Source organism: Barbus barbus (genome assembly GCF_936440315.1).
Source record: "Barbus barbus genome assembly, chromosome: 16".
NCBI classification, from domain to species: Eukaryota; Metazoa; Chordata; class Actinopteri; order Cypriniformes; family Cyprinidae; genus Barbus; species Barbus barbus.
In genome coordinates, this window is record NC_136744.1 from 4,628,411 (window position 1) to 4,650,771 (window position 22,361).

General features: G+C 38.5%; 1 protein-coding gene across 2 annotated transcripts in view; it reads left to right on the forward strand.

Moving 5' to 3' along the window:
* LOC306882813 (CUB and sushi domain-containing protein 1-like) overlaps nt 1-22,361 on the forward strand; it is a gene marked incomplete at its 3' end in the record, with an annotated part of 412,841 nt that overhangs the window by 346,678 nt on the left and 43,802 nt on the right. For both annotated transcript variants that reach the window (XM_079437723.1, XM_079437724.1), the window contains exons 41-49: nt 785-973; nt 3,910-4,087; nt 6,403-6,548; nt 7,045-7,125; nt 7,215-7,328; nt 8,733-8,921; nt 10,234-10,380; nt 12,282-12,470; nt 20,962-21,147. In XM_079437723.1, coding sequence (XP_079293849.1) covers nt 785-973; nt 3,910-4,087; nt 6,403-6,548; nt 7,045-7,125; nt 7,215-7,328; nt 8,733-8,921; nt 10,234-10,380; nt 12,282-12,470; nt 20,962-21,147 — 1,419 coding nt within the window. The remainder of the gene's footprint in view (nt 1-784; nt 974-3,909; nt 4,088-6,402; nt 6,549-7,044; nt 7,126-7,214; nt 7,329-8,732; nt 8,922-10,233; nt 10,381-12,281; nt 12,471-20,961; nt 21,148-22,361) is intronic.

Sequence of the window (22,361 nt, forward strand, 5' to 3'; positions counted from 1 at the left end):
AATATGCAAAAAAAAAAAAAAATAATTAAAAACAGGAAGGGGGCAAAAACCTTTTCAAGGCACTATATATATATATATATATATATATATATATATATATATATACATATTACAAAAACGTGTACTATCAATTAGCAGGCAAAAGGAAATGTTTTTCAGGAGATTTAATCATGTTAATGATTTAGAGGCCTTAGAAATTAATGTAGAAAATATGATGCAGGTCTTATAAGGTTAACTTTCCTATTTATTTATTTATTTATGTATGTATGTATGCATGTATGGATTTATTTATTTATTTATTGTAGTTCATATCAGCTTGAGTGCTACTGTCATTAAAGCAAAAGAGAGACAAACGAATCTGTTTATTTTTCCAATGCTAATAAACTAATTTGTGGTATAAATATTATTTTTTTATTTGTTTTACTTTTTTTACTTTTGGTTTTACATATTTAGGGGGGAAAGAAGGTAAATAAAGAAATGAATAAATAAATGAACCCAAACATGAAATGTTGGTCATTACTTAATAATTCATTGTTAATATAATATTGTGTTTTTTTTAGTCTTTTTATTTCAGAGAAGCTTAGACATCTTATTTTATGTTTCACAAAATAAATGTGCATGGGTTTGAAACAGCATAAGGGTGGGTAAATAATGACTGAATTAAACAATTATTATATATTTTTCTCATTTCTTTCAAGTGGGCCCACTAGTAAATATCATACTTCAAATTTCTAGACATGGCTTTGCAGATATTCATATTTTCTGTTTTGTTTTTTTCTTGTAGCATATGAATTACAAAACTGTCAAGACCCATACCCATTCCACAATGGGTATATCATCAACAGCGATTTCAACGCAGGCCAATCCATAACATTTGAATGCTTCCCGGGATACGTATTGGTCGGCTACCCTGTGCTAACATGCCAGCACGGAATTAACAGGAAGTGGAACCACCCCTTTCCTCGCTGTGAAGGTAAAAGGAAGGGAAGAAAGGAAAGAAATGTCCTTTTTCATTCTGTCCCTGTTAGCATTTCTTTAAGTTTCTCAAGTTGTGTTGTGATTAGCACACAGTTATTTTCAGCCCTCTATGCCCACACTTTGAAAAAAAAAAAAAAAAAAACATTAATTATTCAAAGTTTTTGAGACTTACAAAGGTATTATACTCTCCCAAATGCCTTTTTAACTATGCTCTTTAGGTGAAGTGTTACTACTTTGTATTACTATTGGGCTTTAAAACCATCTTTAAAGCAGACTTTGAAGACCTGAACAGTGGAGACATATGCTACTGGGAGCTGTTCTAAATTGTAGCCTTGATGATTAGCGTGGGTAGTGTAGTGTGAAATCCGACCTGTCTCTTATCGATCAATCGCTCAACGTGTTCCTCCTAGGCTTCCGTTTGCTGGGAATCTGCACTGCAAAGACTATTGGGCCATTTTTCTTTCTTTTTTTATCATAACTGTGTTATTCTGTTGTGAACTCTGTGCCAGTACCTTCTATCCAAGTATTTTTCTAGCAGCCTCAGGAATGTTCTGTTCCCTTATCAAAAGCTACTCTCGATGCTGCGCTTAAAGCGCTATTGGGAACATTCTTTGTTCGACCGATTTTGAAGCACGTGTGTCAAACATGCCAAACTTTGGCTTATATAACCTCGGTTAGGTGACGTCACTCGATTAGGAACACCTGGAGGTTATAAATAGATGTGATGCGGAAACATCCTCAGGTCTTTTGTCTTCAAGGACCACATCGCGCGTGTGTGTAAGCACGCTTAAAGTGAAAAGAAAAAAAGTAAAGCAGAAAGCAAGTAGATAGAAAAAAAAAAAACTCATTATGGCAGATCAGGAGAGGAGATGTTTACCTCCTTGTCAGAGGCAGCTCTCTGACGAAGATCTCCATGCTTTCTGCTTTGAGTGTTTGGGGGAAGAGCACGCGATCCTCAGGCTCGAGGGCGAGTGCGAGCACTGCGATCTCATTTCGATCAAAGTGCTTCGCGTGCGCCTCGTCTTCTTTAGAAGCTCATGGGGATCGCGTGTTGATCTGGCTGAGGCGCGTGAGATGGACTCGCCCCTTTCTCTCGCGCTCTCGCCGGATCATGAAGCCCTCGCGTCCATTTCTCAAGCGCGCTCCGGCGTTTCTTCTGAACGGGCCGAGGAGACTTCATCTCTTGCTTCTACGGAGGTGGAAAGTGCCACCTCAGAGCGCTCCTCTCGTTATGAAAAAGCTTATGAGGAGTTACTCGAGGTGGTTACTCGGGGAGTCGATCGATTACATTTAGACTGGCCGCAGGAGCAAGACCCCCAAGTGCTCAAAGCTAGACGACAGATATCTGTCGGGTGGCTGGGGGAGGGGCCTCAGCGACGGTCTCTCACCTTCTTCGGTGATGTCCATGACGAGGTAACTCTTTCATGGAATAAACCGTATTCATCCCGTGTTTTTGTGCCATCGACGTCGATCTACTCGACTATAGTTGGTGCAAAGGCATGGGGCTATATGATGATGCCCGATGATTCGATCACGATGCAGGCACAGCTGTCTCCTGCACGCGTCTCATGGCAGCTGCAACCACGGTGATACCCTTGGGCTTCCTGCACATGAGATCGTTTCAGTCGTGGCTCAGAGCCAGGGGATTTCATCCAAGGGCCAATCCCCAGAGGCAAATAAGGGTTACGCGCCAGGGGCTTCGTACCCTTTCTATAACTTTGGGTCCCACTCTAGGTCCGTGTTGTCATCGCAAGATGCTAACGACAGATGTTTCCCTCACAGGCTGGGGTGCGGTCTTGGATGACCACCCAGCCCAAGGGATCTGGAGAGGCCATCTTCTTGAATGGCACATCAATTGCCTCGAAATGATGGCTCTATGATGGCTCTATTTCGGGCCCTGAAATACTTCCTCCAGCAGTTGAGAGGCTACCATGTCCTAGTGCAGGTGGACAACATGGCGGTAGTCTCTTACATAAATCACCAGGGCAGAATGCGTTCGCGCGGCCTGAACAGGCTATCGCAGCAGGTTCTGCTTTTGGCACAGGACAAGCTACACAGGGCTCGCATTTTCTTGAGTCGACATCCCAGAGTCATGTCTGAGACCTCTTCAATGTTTGTGCACACACCACACAACGTTGGGGGTCCAGACACTTCCAGTGCGGCGGCGTTGGTATTCTCGCTCCCAATAGCACTTTAAGCGCAGCATCGAGAGTACTTGACTGTAACCCTGTTCCCTGAAAAATCGGGAACGAGATGCTGCGCCTCTATGCCGTACTGTAAGCGTGACTGAACGTCCTTTCAGACAAAAGTTTGACCTGAGGATGTTTCTGCGTCACATCTATTTATAACCTCCAGGTGTTCGTAAACTAGTGATGTCACCTAAAAGAGCTTATATTAGCCAAAGTTTGGCGTGTTTCAACAACCGGTCGAACAAAGAATGTTCCCAATAGCGCTTTATGCGCAGCATCTCGTTCCTGCTTTTTCAGGGAACAGGGTTACAGTCAAGTAACCCGAGACGTTCTCTTTCACTCTTCTGCAAATGAAACCGTTCTGCCTACTATAGCAGTCTTTAATAGAGAAGATGTGTATAGTTTGTCATTGTTTTATGCGCTTTTATGTTATTTTTTCCCATACAACATTCTCCATACAGCAACATTTCATAGTGACATCTGTAAAACAAACAAAAAAAAGAAACCAAAAAATGCTATAAAAGAAGTCCATATGAGAATTATGAAAAATAACTGCATGAAAATTATTCAAAAACAATATATATATAGATATATACATAAATATACATGCAAGTGAGTAAATTAAGTCAGACAATGCCGTTACTATTCTGATTTTGCATTCCCTGGTGTGTAACATTAGCCATTATTCAGAAAGATAGATTACTAATGCAGTCGTGGTTGAATGATGTTTATCTGCACACAGCTCCCTGTGGCTACAACGTGACGGCTCCAAACGGCACCATTTTCTCTCCAGAGTACCCAAATGAGTACCCAGACTCTCAAGACTGCACTTGGCTCATCACCGTACCGCATGGTCATGGGGTTTACATCAACTTCACCCTGCTCCAAACTGAGCCTGTGACTGACTATATCGCTGTCTGGTGAGCACAGCTCCATTTAACGAGTTGTTTGGCATATATCAGCCTGAGATGAGGACAAGACAATTATTTAAGCTTTCAAACTAGACTAATGCTTCTATTGTTGTCATACATCAAGCAAATCATTACGCAAATCGAGCTCCACTTTGTTTACTGACATTTGTAGTCTGTAGTCACTGTGCAAAGCAAGATTTCAAGAAAAGTTCAGTTGTCTTTGAAGTTGTAAAGCTTTTCACTCAAAGCATTGAGGTGATTTAGAAAATTGTTGAACGTTTTAGAAAAATTACAAAAACAGTTTATACCCTGTCAATAATATGGGGATATTAAGAAGTTGCACTTAAAAAATATAAAAAATAAATAAAAATAAAATGGTCACACTTTATTTTGAGATTCAGTTCTCGCTATTAACAAACCATTAACTATGACTTTTATCTCAATAAACTACTAATTTGCTGCTTATTAATAATAATTAGTAAAGTAGTTGTTAAGGTTAGGGATTGGGTAGGATTAGGGATGTAGAATATGTTAATGCAGAATATGTGCTTCATAAGTACTAATTTAAATACTTTTGTACTTTTTTAAACAGTCATATGATGCTATTTTAAAGATCATTATTTTGTGTATTTGGCATAACAGACTATGTTGACATGCTTTAATGTTCAAAAAACACATTATTTTTCAAATACCGTACATTATTGTAGTTCCTCTATGCCCCGCCTCTCTCAAATGCATCGTTTTCTACAAAGCCCCTCCTTCCGACAAGTGCAGTCTGCTCTGATTGGCCAACTGACCCAATGCATTGTAATTGACCTAACACCACAAGCACGCATCAGGAATTTAACGCCCCTTCCAATGTCACGAGCTTCAGCTATCAAGTTATTTTATAAGTTCAAGCCCGAAAGGGGAACAGAGTCGCGTGACAGACACAGTGATGATGCTCGTATGTGTTTGCAGTACTAATGTCGCAGTTAAGATGATTTCTGATGGGCTGTACACTCCGCTGTGATGTGACCCTGTTCCCTACACACACACACACGACACGTTACGCGCAAAACTCTGCATTTGAACAGACGATCGCAAATACTTGAACTAATAACAAAACATACTTACAGTCACTGATTCAGAAGGGCCAGATTGTCATAGCAAAGTCGGAATTTACCCTTTTTTTTTAAGAAATAGCCTTCGTGCACAGCCAGCCTCGTAATGGTCATCCATAAAATGCGTTGCACAAATTCGAACATTTGGGTTGTGCTGTTGTGTTGTAAACAAATCTTAACCAATGATTCCTAATTGCATCTACTTTCGGAAAGGCCAAATAAAGTGCTTTTGCTTTCGCATAGAAACACACAGTGTCTCCCTGACATGGCTGCGTCAACACTAACTGCTGTTACTGAAACCACGCCTTCTTTCATTGTGTGAACATTTGGGCGGCATTACGCAAACATTTCCACATCGTGACGTAGACATGGGGGGGGGGGGGCGTGTTTGAATGAGGCATTTTAGGGGGCGTGGACGAGTCTTAACTTTTATAAAGAATATCTCTTTGGGTTTGAGACTTTAGTCTTTCCAACTTTAGTGATCTCATCTATGTACAGCTCTATATATATATATATATATATATATATATATAGCAATACATAGCTTGTAACACTCCAAAGAGAAAGGAAAATTTGAAATCATAATATGCAAATTAGACATAAACCTTCGGTCATGCCCAACATTTTTATAATTTACAGTAGATCTCTATCTTTAAGCCCTTTCAAGCCACAGGCTTTTGAAATCTTGATGTCAAAATCCAGCATTTTTCCAAAAATCCCTGGCGCCTAAAGGGTTAAATATGACTCAACATGTTCTTGACCCAATTTCTTTATTTCAAACACCTTCATTTATTTTACAAAAGTTACTGAAGTTACAGAAATGACTGAATGGAAATCTTGTTTCGTTAAATCGTAGGTATTTTGTAATAATCACAAAGCGCAGAGCCAAATGTCATAATTCCCACTGAATAATCTGAAACAGTACTGAGTTGATTAAAAAATGTGGAAATATGCATCTCCGGCGCTTTCCCAGTAATATTGTGCATTAATCTTCAAAAGCCATTAAACAAGCGGACTAGTCTGTTAAGTCATCAGTTTTGCTGTTTTCGTTCAAGCTGGTCTGTAATGTAATGCATTTATTCAAAAGTCAGCACAATCTCACTGTAAATTTGGAAGTATATCAATTGTTTCAAACCAGTCGGAATTTCGAGGCATTATAATGCCGTTTAATGGCAGGATCACAGGTTGTAATGTAATTTCAATGTGTGTTTCCTCTTCCAGGGACGGCCCAGAGCAAAGCTACCCGCAGCTGGGAATTTTCAGCGGCAACACAGCCCTGGAGTCAGCCTACAGCACTTTCAATCAGGTTCTTATCAAGTTCCACAGCGACTTCTCGACAAGTGGATTCTTTGTCCTCAATTTCCATGGTTAGTTTCTCCTTCAAATGAAAAATGTTGCCGCTGAAGTGCAATGCATACCGTAAAGTGCCGCTCGAAATATATATTCGATACATGGGATTCAACTTGCTTTCATACTCTAAGGAGGCATGACTGCTGCTTCTGATGACATCACGTTATTTATGGAGATTAGAAGAGTCAAAAATAGATTTCCTTTGGCCTCTTTGATATCAGAGTCAGCATGCAAGCATGTTGTTACAGAGCATAGGAAAATCGGAGTGTGAAAATGAACCAGTCTTTCATCTATACCTCCAACTTTAATTTCAGAACAAGTCAGGCATATTTGCGAGTTATAGACGTGTGGTTTTATACTTGAGAGGTCTCCCAGTATGTCGAAGCATAGCATTTAATGTTTTCACATGTTGTGTATGTAATATATACTGTGAGTGGGTTGCCTTGTGTGAAATGTGTCATGCCTATAAAGGTGAACAAAAAGGCAAATTCATTTTATTTTTTTTCTCCTTAGCTTATCGACTCAAGAAATGCCCTCCTCCCCCTACGGTTGAACAAGCAGAGATATTATTTGAAGACCAAGACTATGAAATTGGTATGAACAGCTGTCCACTTATGCAAGAATATCAAAGTCATGATTTAATTTAAAAAAAATTCTTCTTACTGTCTTACTGTACCATGCAGGTGACATTGTGAGGTATCGATGCTTTCCTGGATTTACATTGGTTGGCAGCGATGAGCTCACCTGTAAACTGAATTCTCACTTGCAGTTTGAGGGTCCACCACCAGTGTGTGAAGGTCAGTGAAGAACAAAACCTGTAGAATTATGTGAGATATATATTTCAATATGGAAATACATAATATTGTCACATTTTAATTTAGGGACCAATTCTCACTCTTTTGCCTCTGTAAACTCCTCATTTGCTGCTTATCAATAGTTAGTAAGGTCGTTTTTGTGTTTAGGTATGAAGTAGAATTAAGGGATCTAAAATTTGGTCATGCAGAATAAGGAATTAATATGTGCTTTATAAGTATAAACAGCCAACATCTGAGTAATATGCATGCTAACAAGCAACTAGATAACAGTCAGAACTGGTCCCTAAGCTAAAATGTTACCAAAAATGTATTTATTTATTTTACTGAATTTTTTGCATTTTAACTGTAATGAATAATATCCCATTTTGATTGTTGAAATGTTAAACAATATTAATTGTAAACCATTTAAATTGTATAAAGTGTTTATATGCAATGGTAGTATATTATCTTTAAAATATGCTGCATACTGAATTATGATTTGATATCTCATGCATATATATATATATATATATATATATAAAACCTAATGATATATAGTGCATACTTTGCATTGTTTATTTTTTGTGCTGACAGAAAACAAGATGCAAGCTTAGCTTAGCAAAGCGACTTTTATGCAGCATAAAGCCTAAAACTTAAACTTGCCTAAACTTTCAATAGTGCTATTTCCTCTAGAATGTGCACATCTAGTTATTTTTTTATTATTGTTTTATTATTTTATTATTGTTATTTTAATGGTAATACACAAATAAAGCACTATATTACAGTAATGAGAATATACTGTATGTAATAATGTGAATTACAAAACACAACCACAAGGAAGTACTTGTAAATAATTTAAAGATGGCTGGGGACCATCAATCTAAAATAATAAAGATGTTGAAACATTAGTGTGATTCTTGTAATCAAAGCTTGTAAAATTGTAACCATAAAAAGATGGCACTGAATACCCCAGAGGCTGCATTGTTTTGTTGTATGGTAACAAATAGACAGTAGCCGACAGCTGTCTTGGGAGTAAAGGAGAAAAAAAGCATTCCAGTTGTCCACAGAAAAGCTTTCAGTTGTAAATCTGAGCCGTTTGGCTTGTCTGTACTTTCTGTACCGTGCCATGAAGAAGCGATAGTTCTCCTGGTTTGTTTCCTCCACCCTCCCGCCCACAAAGCGGATTAACAAAAAGCTTCAACTCACTTTGTTGCTTCCTCAAACCAAGGCTCGCGGCCCCTGAGGTAAATCCAGGAGAAGCACTGCACATGTTGGAGAAAGTTTTTCAACTTTACTGTTTTTACTGGAATACTCTGGAGCTTGCATCTTGTGCTTTGTTAGTAGGATAACCACATTGTGATTTGCAATAATAGTCATGATTCCTGTGAAATGCTGTCTATGCTACAGCTCAGTGTCCTGCAAATGAGGAACAGTCTGCCTCCTCTGGTGTGATCCTGAGTCCTGGATTCCCAAAAAACTACCCCAACTCCCAGACCTGCTCCTGGATCATCAGAGTGCAGCCTGCCTTCACCATCGCCATTTATGTTGAAATGTTCCAGAGTGAGAAGCAGTTTGACGAACTGGAGATCTTTGATGGTAGACTCTATTCTATTCTATTCTATTCTATTCTATTCTATTCTATTCTACTAACAACAAAACTTCATAACACAAATATATGTTTGGACAAATCATTTGTGAACCATTTTGACTAGTTTTAAAAAGTAAAGGCATACTATTAAAACAAAAGGTCAAACCAAGAACTGAGACCAAAAAACTTTATATTTAAGAGGCATGTTTAAAGGGATATAGTTCACCAATAAAATACCAAAATACAAAAGGCCATCCAAGATGTAGGTAACTTTTTTTTTTTCTGAAGTAGGGCAATAAAGAAGATTTTTAGCTGAAACCGTGGTCCTTGGTGATTCACAAAAAGTCAACAGCTACCTTTTTTGACAGCTGAGAGTCAAAAAAGCATATACAAGCAACACAAAATTAATACCTGTGGCTCCTTATGATATATTGAGGACTTATGAAGAGAAACGATTGGTCTGTGCAAGAAACTGAACATTATTTACATGATTATTACCCCAGTTCATTACTGATACTTGCATTTGTGAATTGAGCACTTGAATAAATGGGACGAAATTAAAGTTTTTATGGTTTCTCATTGTTTAAAAGATGAGTTGATTAAAACTAATTTATTCATCTTATTATCATAAATCTCCTTTACTGTACTACTGAAGAAAATAAGTCATCTACATGTTGGATTGCCTGAGGATGTGTAAATTAAGGGCACATTTTCATTTTTGGGTGAACTATCCCTTTAATGGGTGGTCTGCTTTTTACTGCGTTTTATTCAGAATTTAGCACTCAGTTTTGAACATCAATTTGACAGTGCAGAGGAATCCAATTACTTATTAACAGACAAGAGAAGTTAAAAGATATAGTACATTGCTCAGGATTCAGAAATATATATATATTTTAGGTGTTAGTGGGTGTGAACGGGATCATAAAACATTAACATGTGTTTTAGAGAATTTCTGAAGATCCTCAAGGACTAACACATTTGGTCATACCAGTCATAGATGTGTGATTTTTGGTTCTGTTTACAATATATTTTTGTGTAAGGGGTTTGTTATTAAAAGTTGATGAAAAACCAAGAAAAAGATACTCAAGGACCTAGCCAAATGACAGGAAAAACAGTGTAGTGTAAACAGTTGTGATGACTAGGTTGAATTTGGATATGCTGATTTGATCAAAGGTGGTACTTGGCTTGAAAAGTTTGACAACCACTGCTCTACCACATTTGTTCCTTCCTAAAGTCACGTCTGTCTTGTTGCTGCCCAACAGATTTGTGGTTTGCAATATTTAGCTTTACTTGTTGTTTTTGTGATGTTTTATTTACCAGGGCCATCTGGACAGAGTCCGTTGCTGGTGGCTTTGAGTGGGAACCACTCCACACAATTGAATTTCACTAGCAAAACAAACCAGCTTTACCTCAGATGGTCAACTGATCATGCGACCAGCAAGAAGGGCTTCAAAATACGCTACACAGGTTTGTTTCACATATATAACCATTTCATGTTTTGCGTGGATGCATCCAGAATTAATGTAGGGTTATTCTTAGAAACTTGGAAAAAACAAAGCATTTATTGAGCACAAAACCAGCAACACTTGTAGAAAGGAGAAATCAAAGAATAAAACAACATCTTTACTCTTTTAATCCTGATGAAGGCAGGAGCAGAATGTGTTGTCAAATAAAGACCGTTTTTTTATTTTCTCTCTCTCTAGCTCCATGTTTGATTCCACATTTGATGCATCCAGGAATTTTAATCAGGAATACATTTACAATTCTTTCTAATTAGCCTTTTGGTACATTCAATAGCATGCAATAATATGTGCCTCAGATTAATTCCCACCATTTAGCCCTCCAAGGTTGTTGCTTTGGATCCAAATGGGTCAATTATTAAAGAAGTCAGCTTTTTCTAAGTTGGCCCTCATTAGGCTAGAACCAGACACGTCCTACCTTCAGGGAGCCATTGGCAAGTCTGCTGTAATAGAGGTCAAAGACGCAGTAATGAATTTTGCTGAATAACTACCATGTCGTATGAATCTGACCGACATTTTCACCAATGGCTAAACATGATATATAGGCCGTAAAGCCAGTGGCTATGATTACTCGGCATCTCTTCACCCGTTCCCATTTCTCTGCCTCTCTGTCAACGTTTCTTGCTCCCTGTGTTCATTTCAGTTGATCTTTCTGACATGCTATGCCCTATGCAGGCCCATTATTCTAGTTTGTTGCCACATGTTTCCTGTTTATTGGAATTTGTCAAGAGTAGACAGAAAGAGAAACCATTATGTTGCTTGGAACAACTGTGTTTTTTAAACCTCTGAGTGGCTAATGTGTTTTTAGATTTTTAAATTCAAATGATTACAGGAAGTAGGTAATGCTTTTTGATAAATATAACACTGTTATCTCGGTAAAGCATCTTTGAGAAGCAACTTCAAACCCCTCCTTGGTTTTCCCCGCCTTTCTTAGTCTGTTGGGCTTTCAGGGTAAAGAAAATTAAAATTCAGTGCCACATGGACGTTTTTTTATGCTAGGTCTAGTTAATCACTCACAGCTAAGTCTAAACCTCTCAGCAGAGTTGGTGTGATGATGCATTTGATTTGATCTGTCTGAAGTGAGATTAAGCTTTGACATCCCTCGAGCTTCTGCTTTCCTTTTTATGATGGGTAAACTTGTATTTGTGTCACATCAAAAACAAGATCTAATGATCTGTTCATAACCATCAAGCTGCATTTTCTCTTTCTTTTTATCTCAGAATCAAGCTTAAACACAGTTTTAAAGACCTCATGAAATCCAAGTTTGAGTTGTATGGCTTTTAGTCCACATCGCATAGTTTTGAGTTCATCTAAATGGCCATGTGCCACCATAAAAGTTGACTAAATTAACTTGAATAAATAAAGTGTACGGTCTTTTTCTTGTGATGAAATGGACCAAAAATATGGATTACTCTTAGATATAATTTTCTGTGCAATAAAAAGAAGTGGAGAACTGTTTTTGCTTCAGGACGCAGATTTTTACATTGACCAGCAAAATACTATTATTTGTATAGCACTTTTAACAATACAAATGTCAACAGTTTTTAATCAGTGTCTTGTTTACCAGCAAAAATATCCTTACGAAATATATTTAGCCTAGTTTCAAAGGAAATTGTAACATATAAGGTTCGCAAGTGTGTTATATTAATGCTTAAACTGTGTTTATATCTGAAAAGGCAGCAATGTCATTATCATCACACACAATAATCATCACATTACACTAAAATCCACATAAAGGTTAAAAAGTGCACAATGTTTGACAGACAAAAATGGTTTGAAGAAGTAAAATTTTTCAATAACCCCGAACATCATAGTATGACAAACTGTGCTTATTTCCGTCTCCCACAGCTGCGTACTGCAGCGTGAACGATCCGCCCAAGAATGGAGGAGTCATCAATAGGGCGAGAGATCGGCCGGGCAGCAGGCTCCAGTATTACTGCAACGCTGGCTACAGGCTTGTGGGTCACAGAAATGCTACATGCAGACTTCATCCCAATGGGCTTTACCAGTGGGATAATCCGGCCCCACTGTGCCAAGGTAACTCACACTCGGCAGAGATATTCACTGGCTCATTCTCCTCATTTAAATGACTGGGAATTGCCTTGAAAAGGCAACCTGCCTCCTCGCATATGAAAAAAAAATTGTCATTCTGCGGGGCGCTCAAAAGCACCTCCGCACGCCTCGACGAGAAGCCGCTTTTATTCCATTAAACACTTCCGTCGAGGACTGTGCAATGAGATCACGAGTGTCCTTTGTCCCAATGTCATAATGGGTGACTCTTCAGTCACGCTAAGACTAAGACAGAAATGTAATTGAATGTGTTTGATGTGTTGCGGGTTCTCTTAATTTCATTGTTCATGCTTCCTTCTCTGCTCCTTCCTCTTTCATTGAGGTGCTAATTTTATCCTTCAGCCTACGTGCCGTTTTGTCCGCCCTTTCTCCTTTCGCACTCGTGCCCTCGTGTCTTCTGTTCCAGAGCATTGTCAAAGAAAATGGTCTCTTCTGGAGGTTTGCTGTGCGTTCATTAGCAAGACAAGTCATCCATCAGACGTGCACTTGCATAAAAATAGTGAGCGAATGAACTGTATGTAGGCCTAATTGTTCTAGCTGTTATTTGTGCAAGTTTAAGGCAGGTTAAGAGATGAGGCTGAGATAATTATATAACGATTAAGTATATTGCACTTTTCAATAATAATGTAGGAATAATAGGGTCTAAAAACTTTTAAAAAGAAAGTCATTGTTTTCTTCTTCTTCTAACAAATATTCAGTGAAAGAAGATGTGCTTAACCTTGAGAAAATGTTAACCATTAACCTCAGCAGGTTAAACTAAATAGGAGCTTTTTTATTTTTTATTTTATGTGAGATTTGCAATTTTTTCAACTCTATTATTAAAGTGAGTAATAATTAATCATTTTTGACTTTACAGTCTGAGTTAAATCTCTTTTTTTGGCTCATTTTATCTGTAAAAGAAAACCAGTTTAATAATTGTGAACACCTGAACATAAGCAGTTTTTCCTGCCTTCATGGACAATTATATATCATAAATGATTAAATACAAAATTAATAGTAGTCATTAAGATTGATGTGGTTTGGAATTGGTAAAATGTGCTTGGAAATAAATATATATAATTAGAATATCAGCTTGCATAATAATGCACATGAAAATGCGCCAGTAGTCATCATTATCTACCAGGCAGTTGACTGGAGTTCTGCTATCACTACAATATTACACTCTTATCAGCCAATCAGATTATATATAACTCAAACTCAAACATAACTATTACAGAAGGTTCAAACACTCACCGATACTCCAGAAGGAAGCACAATGCATTAAGAGCCGGGGGGGGGTGAATAACACTCTCCCCACCCTCAATACCACGACTGAGGTGAGACCCTTGAGTAAAGCACCGAACCCCCAACTGCTCCCCGGGCGCCGCAGCATTGGCTGCCCATTGCTCCATGTGTATGTTCACTACTGTGTGTACACTTGGATGGGTTAAATGCAGACCACAAATTCTGAGTATGGGTCACCATACTTAGCCACACACCACTTCCCTAAATGGAAAAAAATGATATTTCAAAAGTAAGACAAAAGTTTCTTCCTGTTCAAAAGTTTTCACCCCCGTCTCTTAATGCATTGTGTTTGCTTCTAGACCACCAGTGAATGTTTGAACCTTTTTTAATAGTTGTGTTTGAGTCCCTCAGTTGTCCTCAGTGTGAAAAGATGGATCTCAAACTCATACAGTCACTGCTGGAAAGGGTTCAAATATGCAAAAGATGCTGTAAAACTGAAGAATCTGCAGGACATGGAGGCTTTTTCTGAAGAACAGGGTTAAGTATAACTGTTCAGAACAAACAAGGGACTCATAAACAACCATCACAAAACAAAACAAAAAAAAAAACTTTAAAGATGGCGCCGCTTTGTTCGGATGCCGTCCAGGTCGCTCCGCTAAGATTGTGTTTTTATCTACTTTTTTACTTAGTTTACTTTCTCTTTTTACACATCTCACGTCAGCACTGATCACCTATAACAAAGAAACACTTTTGGACATTGGAAACCGCTACACCAACCTGTTTCAGGGCACTTTATCCAGGAATCCAGCATGGCCTCTGGAAATTCTTCGCAACGCAGAGATGAACAATAACCCCCCGAGGTGAAGGATCAAGAAACACAGCGGGAAACGCGCTGGGATTCGAGATAGACTCAGGAAAAGGGCTCACAGTCCTCCCCATTCCGAGCAGAATAAGATGGACGATCTTAGAGCCAGGATTAGTTTCCAACGGGACATAAGGGACTGTAATATCATTTGTTTGTCAGAAACGTGGCTTTCGTCCATGGTCCCGGACACTGCTGTAATGCCAAGTGATAACTTCTCTGTTTTTCGGACGGACAGAACAGCAGAGGCCGGTAAATCCAGGGTTGGAGGAGTGTGTTTCATGATTAACAAGAAATGGTGTGATCCCAGGAATATCTCCATTCTGTCGCGTTCCTGCTCGCCTCATCTGGAACATCTTTCCATTATTTGCCGCCCATTTTATCTGCCCCGGGAGTTTTCATCGATCATTGTTACTGCTGTGTACATTCCACCACAGGCGGACACCGGCTTGGCTTTGTCTAAGCTTCACGATGTGCTCAGCAGCTACATTAACAAACATCCTGACGCTGCCTTTATCATCGCGGGGGACTTTAACAAAGCTAACCTCAGACAGGTCATGCCGAACTTTCACCAACATGTATCCTGTCCAACTAGAGGACCAAACACACTGGATCATTGCTACACTCAGTTCAAAAATGCCTACAAAGCCCGCTCACTTCCGGCTTTTGGCAAATCGGACCACGCCGTCATTTTTCTCACACCGGAATACAAACAAAGGCTCGTTCAGTATCCTCCGGTGCAGAGAGTAGTGACGCGCTGGTCCTCCCACTCAGAGGCTATGCTGCTCTTGATGACGTCGACTGGGACGTCAGCGAGTTCACGGATGTAGCATTAAGCTTTGTAAACACGCTAACCGAGCAAGCTACAGAAACAATAACGATAAGGACATTCAACAACCAGAAACCGTGGGTGGACAGTACAATCCGTACTGCGGTTAACACACGCACTGCCGCTTACAATGAGGCTCTTCTGACCGGGAATATGAGCGAGTACAAAGCATCGTGCTATGCTCTCCGACGTGCAGTAAGAGCCGCTAAACACAGATATAGAGAGAGAATTGAGTTTAATTTCCAGCTCAATGTCTCTCGACGGATATGGCAGGGACTGAGGACCAGCTGTGCCTTCGGAAACGAATTCTCCGTGGAGGTGAGAGCAGATCCGTTGCTGGCCGACGAGTTAAACATCTTCTTCGGCCGCTTCGATTGCAATGGCGGCAGCGCGTCTCTGCCGACCAGCGCGTCAGGAAGCAGCAGGCAGAGCAGCGATGATCCTGTAATCACCGTGTCAGAGGATGAGGTTCGGAGGGCGCTAAAGAAAGTGAACGTCAGGAAAGCAGCCGGACCTGATGGGATAACTGGCCGTGTTCTGAAGTCCTGCGCTGATCAGCTCGCTGGTTTGTTCACGACTATCTTTAATGAGTCCATTGCTACCTCCGTGGTTCCCACCTCATTTAAAAAATCCGTAATAATCCCTGTGCCTAAGAACAATAACCCCTCTTGCCTGAATGACTATCGCCCAGTTGCCCTCACATCTATAGTCATGAAGCTTTTTGAGAGACTTGTAAAGAGCCACATTTGCTCCTCCATACCTGATACTTTGGACCCTCTTCAGTTTGCCTATCGCCCAAACAGATCTACGGACGATGCCATCTCTCACGTCCTCCACTCTTCCCTCATACACTTGGACAGCAACAATGGGAATTATGTAAGGCTGCTATTCATTGACTATAGCTCAGCTTTCAACACTATAGTCCCCATCAAGCTGGCTTCTAAACTCACAGACCTCGGCCTAAACTCCTCACTCTGTGACTGGATTCAAGACTTCCTCACCGGCAGACCTCAAGTGGTGAAAGTTGGCCAGTTCACCTCAAACTCCATCACACTGAACGTAGGAGCCCCACAGGGCTGTGTCCTGAGTCCCCTGCTCTACTCTCTCTACACGCATGACTGTGTGTCCTCTCACAGCTCCACATCTATTATCAAATTCGCTGATGATACTGTAGTTCTGGGCCTCATCTCCAACAACGATGAGACCGCATACTTGGATGAGGTAGAGAGACTCACATCATGGTGCCAGGACAACTGTCTCTCTCTGAATGTGAGCAAAACTAAAGAGCTGATCATGGACTTTAGGAAGAGACAGCAGCAGCCCTACACTCCTCTTATGATAAGTAGGACCCCTGTGGAGAGGGTGAGTAGCTTCAAGTACCTCGGTGTAAACATCTCTGAGAACCTGACTTGGACTACACACATCCAAACACAGGTTAAGAAAGCCAGGCAAAGACTGTACCATCTGCGACAGCTGAGGAAATTCAGGGTCTCACCAGCAATCCTGAAAACTTTCTATTCAGGGACCATAGAAAGTGTATTGACATCGCAGTGTGGTATGGAAACAGCTCCAATCAGGACTGCAAAGCACTACAGAGAGTTGTGCGCTTAGCTGAGCGCATCTCAGGGTCTGCTCTCCCCTCTCTGCAGGACATCTACCTCAAACGCTGCAAAAGTAGAGCTGTCAAAATGATCAAGGACTCTAATCACCCTGATAACCGACTATTCACTTTGCTTCCATCTGGTAAGCGCTTCCGTAGCCTGATGGCAAAAACTGAGAGACTTAGGAGCTTCTTCCCCCAGGCCATCAGGCTCCTAAACTCTAACTCTGTGTCATAACATCGCTTGACTCCATGTTAACATCACTATATCAATAAGCTATTCATAATTTTTCTCTACCTCATATTGCTGCTATTTAAATACCCTGTACAACTTTTTTGCACATTCTTTTACACATTCCTGTTATATTACTATTTATGTCAACAACATACTGACCTGCACATTTATATTTATATATTTTTTTATCTTTTATTTTATTTAAATTTTTTTTTTTTGCTACTTTTCTTTTTCTTAATATTTGTCTATACAATTGCACTGTCCATGGAGCGGACCTGACTTGCATTTCACTGCTGGTTATACTCTGTATAATTGTCTATGTGACGAATACAAATCTTGAATCTTGAATCTTGAATCTTGAAAAAACAGTCATAGATCATCCAGGTAACCGCACACAGTATTAAGAAACAAGGGTTCCCAAACTTTTGAAGGGGGTTATTTTAATAATTTCAGCAATTTGTTTTTGTCATGTGGACTATACGTAAACATCTTTTCTGTAAAATATCTTACTCAGGATAGTACTACATAAAAAATAACGTGCATTTTGTATGATCTCTCTTATTTTGTTAAAAATTATTCACATATTCTGCAAGGCGTTCCCAAACTTTCGCATGCCACTATATATCAAAACTTAATTTCTGATTAGTAATGTGCATTGCTAAGAACTTCATTTGGACAACATTAAATGTGAATTTCTCACTATTTAATTCTCACTTAAATTCTGACCTTTTAAGGATGTTTCACAAAGATGCCAGCCAAACTTTCTATACATTTAACAAGCAAAGATTTTACTCATGGAATCTCATTATTCTTAATCACACAAATGTAAATGACACCATTCAAAGGACTGGAGGTTATGGCACTAATATTCTTTTACCATTGCACACAGCTCAGAATAGCCTTGGCTAGGCCCCATTTGTATTGAAGGGCATTTAGAATGGGTGCTAATTAAGGCCAATAATTTCTTTAAGTGGTGGGAGCGATCCATGCACTCTGCCAGCAGCTCAGTCTGAGGTAGAGGAGGGCTCAGAGCCTGATTTTTATTCAGGTTCTGATCATTTTAACAAGGAAGAGTTTTAATTTGTCCCATTGCTTTCCTGTGAGCCTGTCGTTTTTTAGAGACCCCCTTCATTTTTTCTTGTTTAAAAGAGCTCATTTTAGATATGAATGGTTGCGTGTAATAGAGGTCTGGTACCCGACCCAAGACCAATGGGACCTGACTGACCAACACGTTTTAAGCCAGGTTCAAGTCAGTTTTTTTTTTTTTTCTTCCAGTGATACGTTACAATAAAGTCCCATTAGTTAATGCATTGACTAGATCAAGGTCAAGGTAAGGTTTATTTATATCGCAACTTAAAAGCAAAATGAGAGATGACCAAAGTGTTGCACAACAGATATAACATGACACATCACTCTACAATAGAAAGCCTTATTTTAAAAAAGGAACATTTACAAAACATCACAAAAAAAAAATAGTGTGTATATATTATTATTATTATTATTTAGTCATTGAGCAGACGCTTTTATCCAAAGCGACTTACAAATGAGGACAACAGAAGCAATCAATTGTAGAATTAAAACAACTAAAACAGATCCAAAACTAAAAGCTAAAACTTTATAAATACTACCTATACACATTTTAAAAATAAAGAAATTAAATAAAAATGACAAATGCATACAACAAAATTTAAAAACTTAACATTTAAATGAAAAACAAAAATAAAGCTAAAAACAATTCAAAATATTAAAGTGCAAAAGGTATGAGTATAATAATGATTCCAACATAACACTAAGTCAAACACCAAAAAATGTACAACCACACACACATACATACATACATATACATACACATTTATAAATTCAATATATATATATATATATATATATATATATATAATTTCCATTTCGTTTGTTGAAGTATTAAAATAACTCAAATTAAATACAACTAAAACTTAATAAAAGACCTATTCAGACATAATACATTCAGACATGATTTAACTAAAATTAAAATAGATAACAAATACTAATCACGACAGTATAGTTTATCAGTAATCCTAAGAAATAACATTACCAAAACACACATGCTAAAAACATCAACTTACTTACACATAGTAAGAAATGGTTATAAAAACTGAAACAGAAGTGAAACAAGTAGTAGAAAAGAGGAGAAATCAAAAGCGATACTTATATCCTCTGCCGGTGTCCCAGCCCGGTAGAGTCGATGGCCTTTACACTCTTCGGTCATCACATGAGGAGGCCTTCACACGACAACTGCCGTGGTAAACTAAGCTTTTTTTTATACCCATCTAACAAAATACTAATTGAATTTAGCTGGACACACTTTCCCTATTTTTTCACAACAAATGGCCAAGCAAGCGCAGACACTGACAAGATACACGAGACAGAACGAGACCAAACACAAATTTATATATATTATTTCATAATTATACTAAAGGTGTAAACAAGTTAAACATAAGCCTGGGGAAATATATATGTTTTAAGAGATGATTTCAATGTAGATGGTGACTGGGATGATCTAATAGAGAGAGGCAAGGTGTTCCTTACCTTTTGTTTTTTACTGACAATTAGCAATACATTTAATAAAATATATAAGTATAAACAGTAAATACACCTTTTCACTGTTAGATCAAGTCGTTAAATAATGTTTGATTTTAATAACTTTTGAATTTAATTATTTATTATTATTGAAATTAAAATATGGCCCACAGTTTAAAAGTAGTGTTCATTGTTAGTTAATTTTAAACAAACTCATGTTAACAAATTAAACCTTATTTGTATAATGTTTTAACATATTGCATCGAATTTTGATAAGTTTTGGGTTTATCATAAAAACATAAAATACATTAATCAAACACAATTTTAATTTTTTCATAATATTTCATGGTTTTACCACCTTTGAGTGTTCCTGCAAAGCTCCTACTTCCAAGTTAGACAGTTGTTATTACAACGTCACACATTATAAAAAATAATATGGTTGTATTTCTGTATGCATTATACATATACATAGTTGCTTATTAGCATGCTTATTACTAGAATATTAGGTATTTATTAGTAGTAATTAAGGACGTTAATGCCTCATTCTACATGGCCATATTCTACATCCCTAATCCTATCCAATACCTAAACTTAACAACTACCTTACTAACAATTAATCAGCAACAAATTAGGGATTTATTGAGGGAAAAGTCGTAGTTAATAGTGAAGAAGTGTTCCATATTCTAAAGTGTTACCATTCATGCTAATGTAAAATTAATCCAGTATGTAAAATGTTGTATTGAATATTCAAAATAATGAATAAAATGGGTATATATAGTTTGCTTTGTTTACTTTTAAAATCTACTATGCTTATTTATGCTTATTAATTATTATGAAAATCAAGTCTTCAAGTCAATAATGCACACGTCCACATAAAAAAACACAATATAGAGCAAAAGTAAAAAAGAAGTATATATCCTTTACTTTAAATGAAAAATAATATAAATCACCTGTTCAAATTTATTTAGCTTCAGTTTTGAAGAAAATATTTTTGTTGAGACTTCTTGTGTTTAGAAGGAGTGATGTGGTATGATTTTTCTAGAAAGTCAAGTCAGTAGGTGTTGTAAGAATTTGAATAGAATGAGAGTTCTATATATAGATGTGTTGTAGAGCACGTATCCACCTGTAATACTGTTTGTGTCTGATTGGCAGCTGTGTCTTGCGGAGCGCCAGAGTCTCCTGCTAATGGGTCGTTCCATGGCTTCCAATACACAGTGGGCAGTAAGGTGCAGTACCAGTGCGAGGAGGGCTATATGCCTGACGCGAGCAGCCTGCTCACCGCCGTCTGCCTGGAGGATGGCACCTGGAGCAACGTGGCACATCCTACCCGCTGTTTACGTGAGCAAATCAAGCCCTCTGTTTCTATGCCGACAGCATGTTAAAATCTACCGCCTCATTGAACCGCTTTCTCGCTCAGTTCCCCCTCTGAGAGTAATGTAGGGCAGGTAATAGGCAAAATTAACAATAATGACTTGATTTTTTTGTGGTTTGGAAACTCAAACAAGACAAATGGTATGATGTGGCATGTCCCCCCTCTGACCTGAATTACAATTAGCCTACAAAGCCGACTAAAGAGCCCACAGCCAAATAACCGTGTATTATGCATTCAGAGGTCACGGCGAGAAAGACGCTCATTACAGCCGATGTTGCTACAGATAATGCCATTTAATATTATGATATTCCTCATCATCTACGGAAAGGAGAAAGGATGAGGCTGCTGTCCTGCTCCGTAACACTATGTCAAGGTGTTCTTTCATTCTAGAGCTTTCGGATGATAGTATGACACATCCACAGTGTCTGGGACTAGCTGTATGCTACAGCACTCGAGATGTTTGTAATTATCTAAACAAGTGCGAGCTGAGGGACATGAAACCTTTGTCATGTAGAACATGTGGAGAGAACATTATGTGAGAGATAAAGGCAGGGGGAGGGAAAGATGTTTTGGTCTACTTAAGATCTTGTTTAGTATACCTGACCTAGCTTACATGCCTTTTTTTTTTTCCCCCCTCAAAGTTTGATGCGCCCGCACCAAATTATGCTTCTTTTGAATCCGAAGCACTGTGCTGTTCAATCAAAGGACCATCTGTTCCGTGCTGGCTGCAATATTGTTACTCTGAAACCTTATGTTTCCACTTCAGTTTTCAACCACCTTTATATAAGCACACAAGACAAATCAACCACATTTTTCAATATTGAATGTGTTCTAACGAAATGAAACAAGAGCAGAGCTATTCGTAGGTTGACTTAGAGTGAAAACTCTTTCAAACATTGCTCTTTTCTTTTGAAGTCGGTCCAAGATTCTCAACCAATGGTGTGAGTTTATAGAACAATGGCGAATGTGAAATGTGTAATTTTAACCAAAAATAAACCACCTCAATTAAATTTTGGACACAGCTTATGAGATGCTTTTTAAATAGCATATTCTGGAAGCTTGTTGGCTACTCATTCATTATAAATGTAGAAAATTTACATTTGTTAACACGTTATAGTAATTGTCTAATGTTATATCATGCTTAACAGATCACATATTCAAATAGCTAGAAACTAGTGCT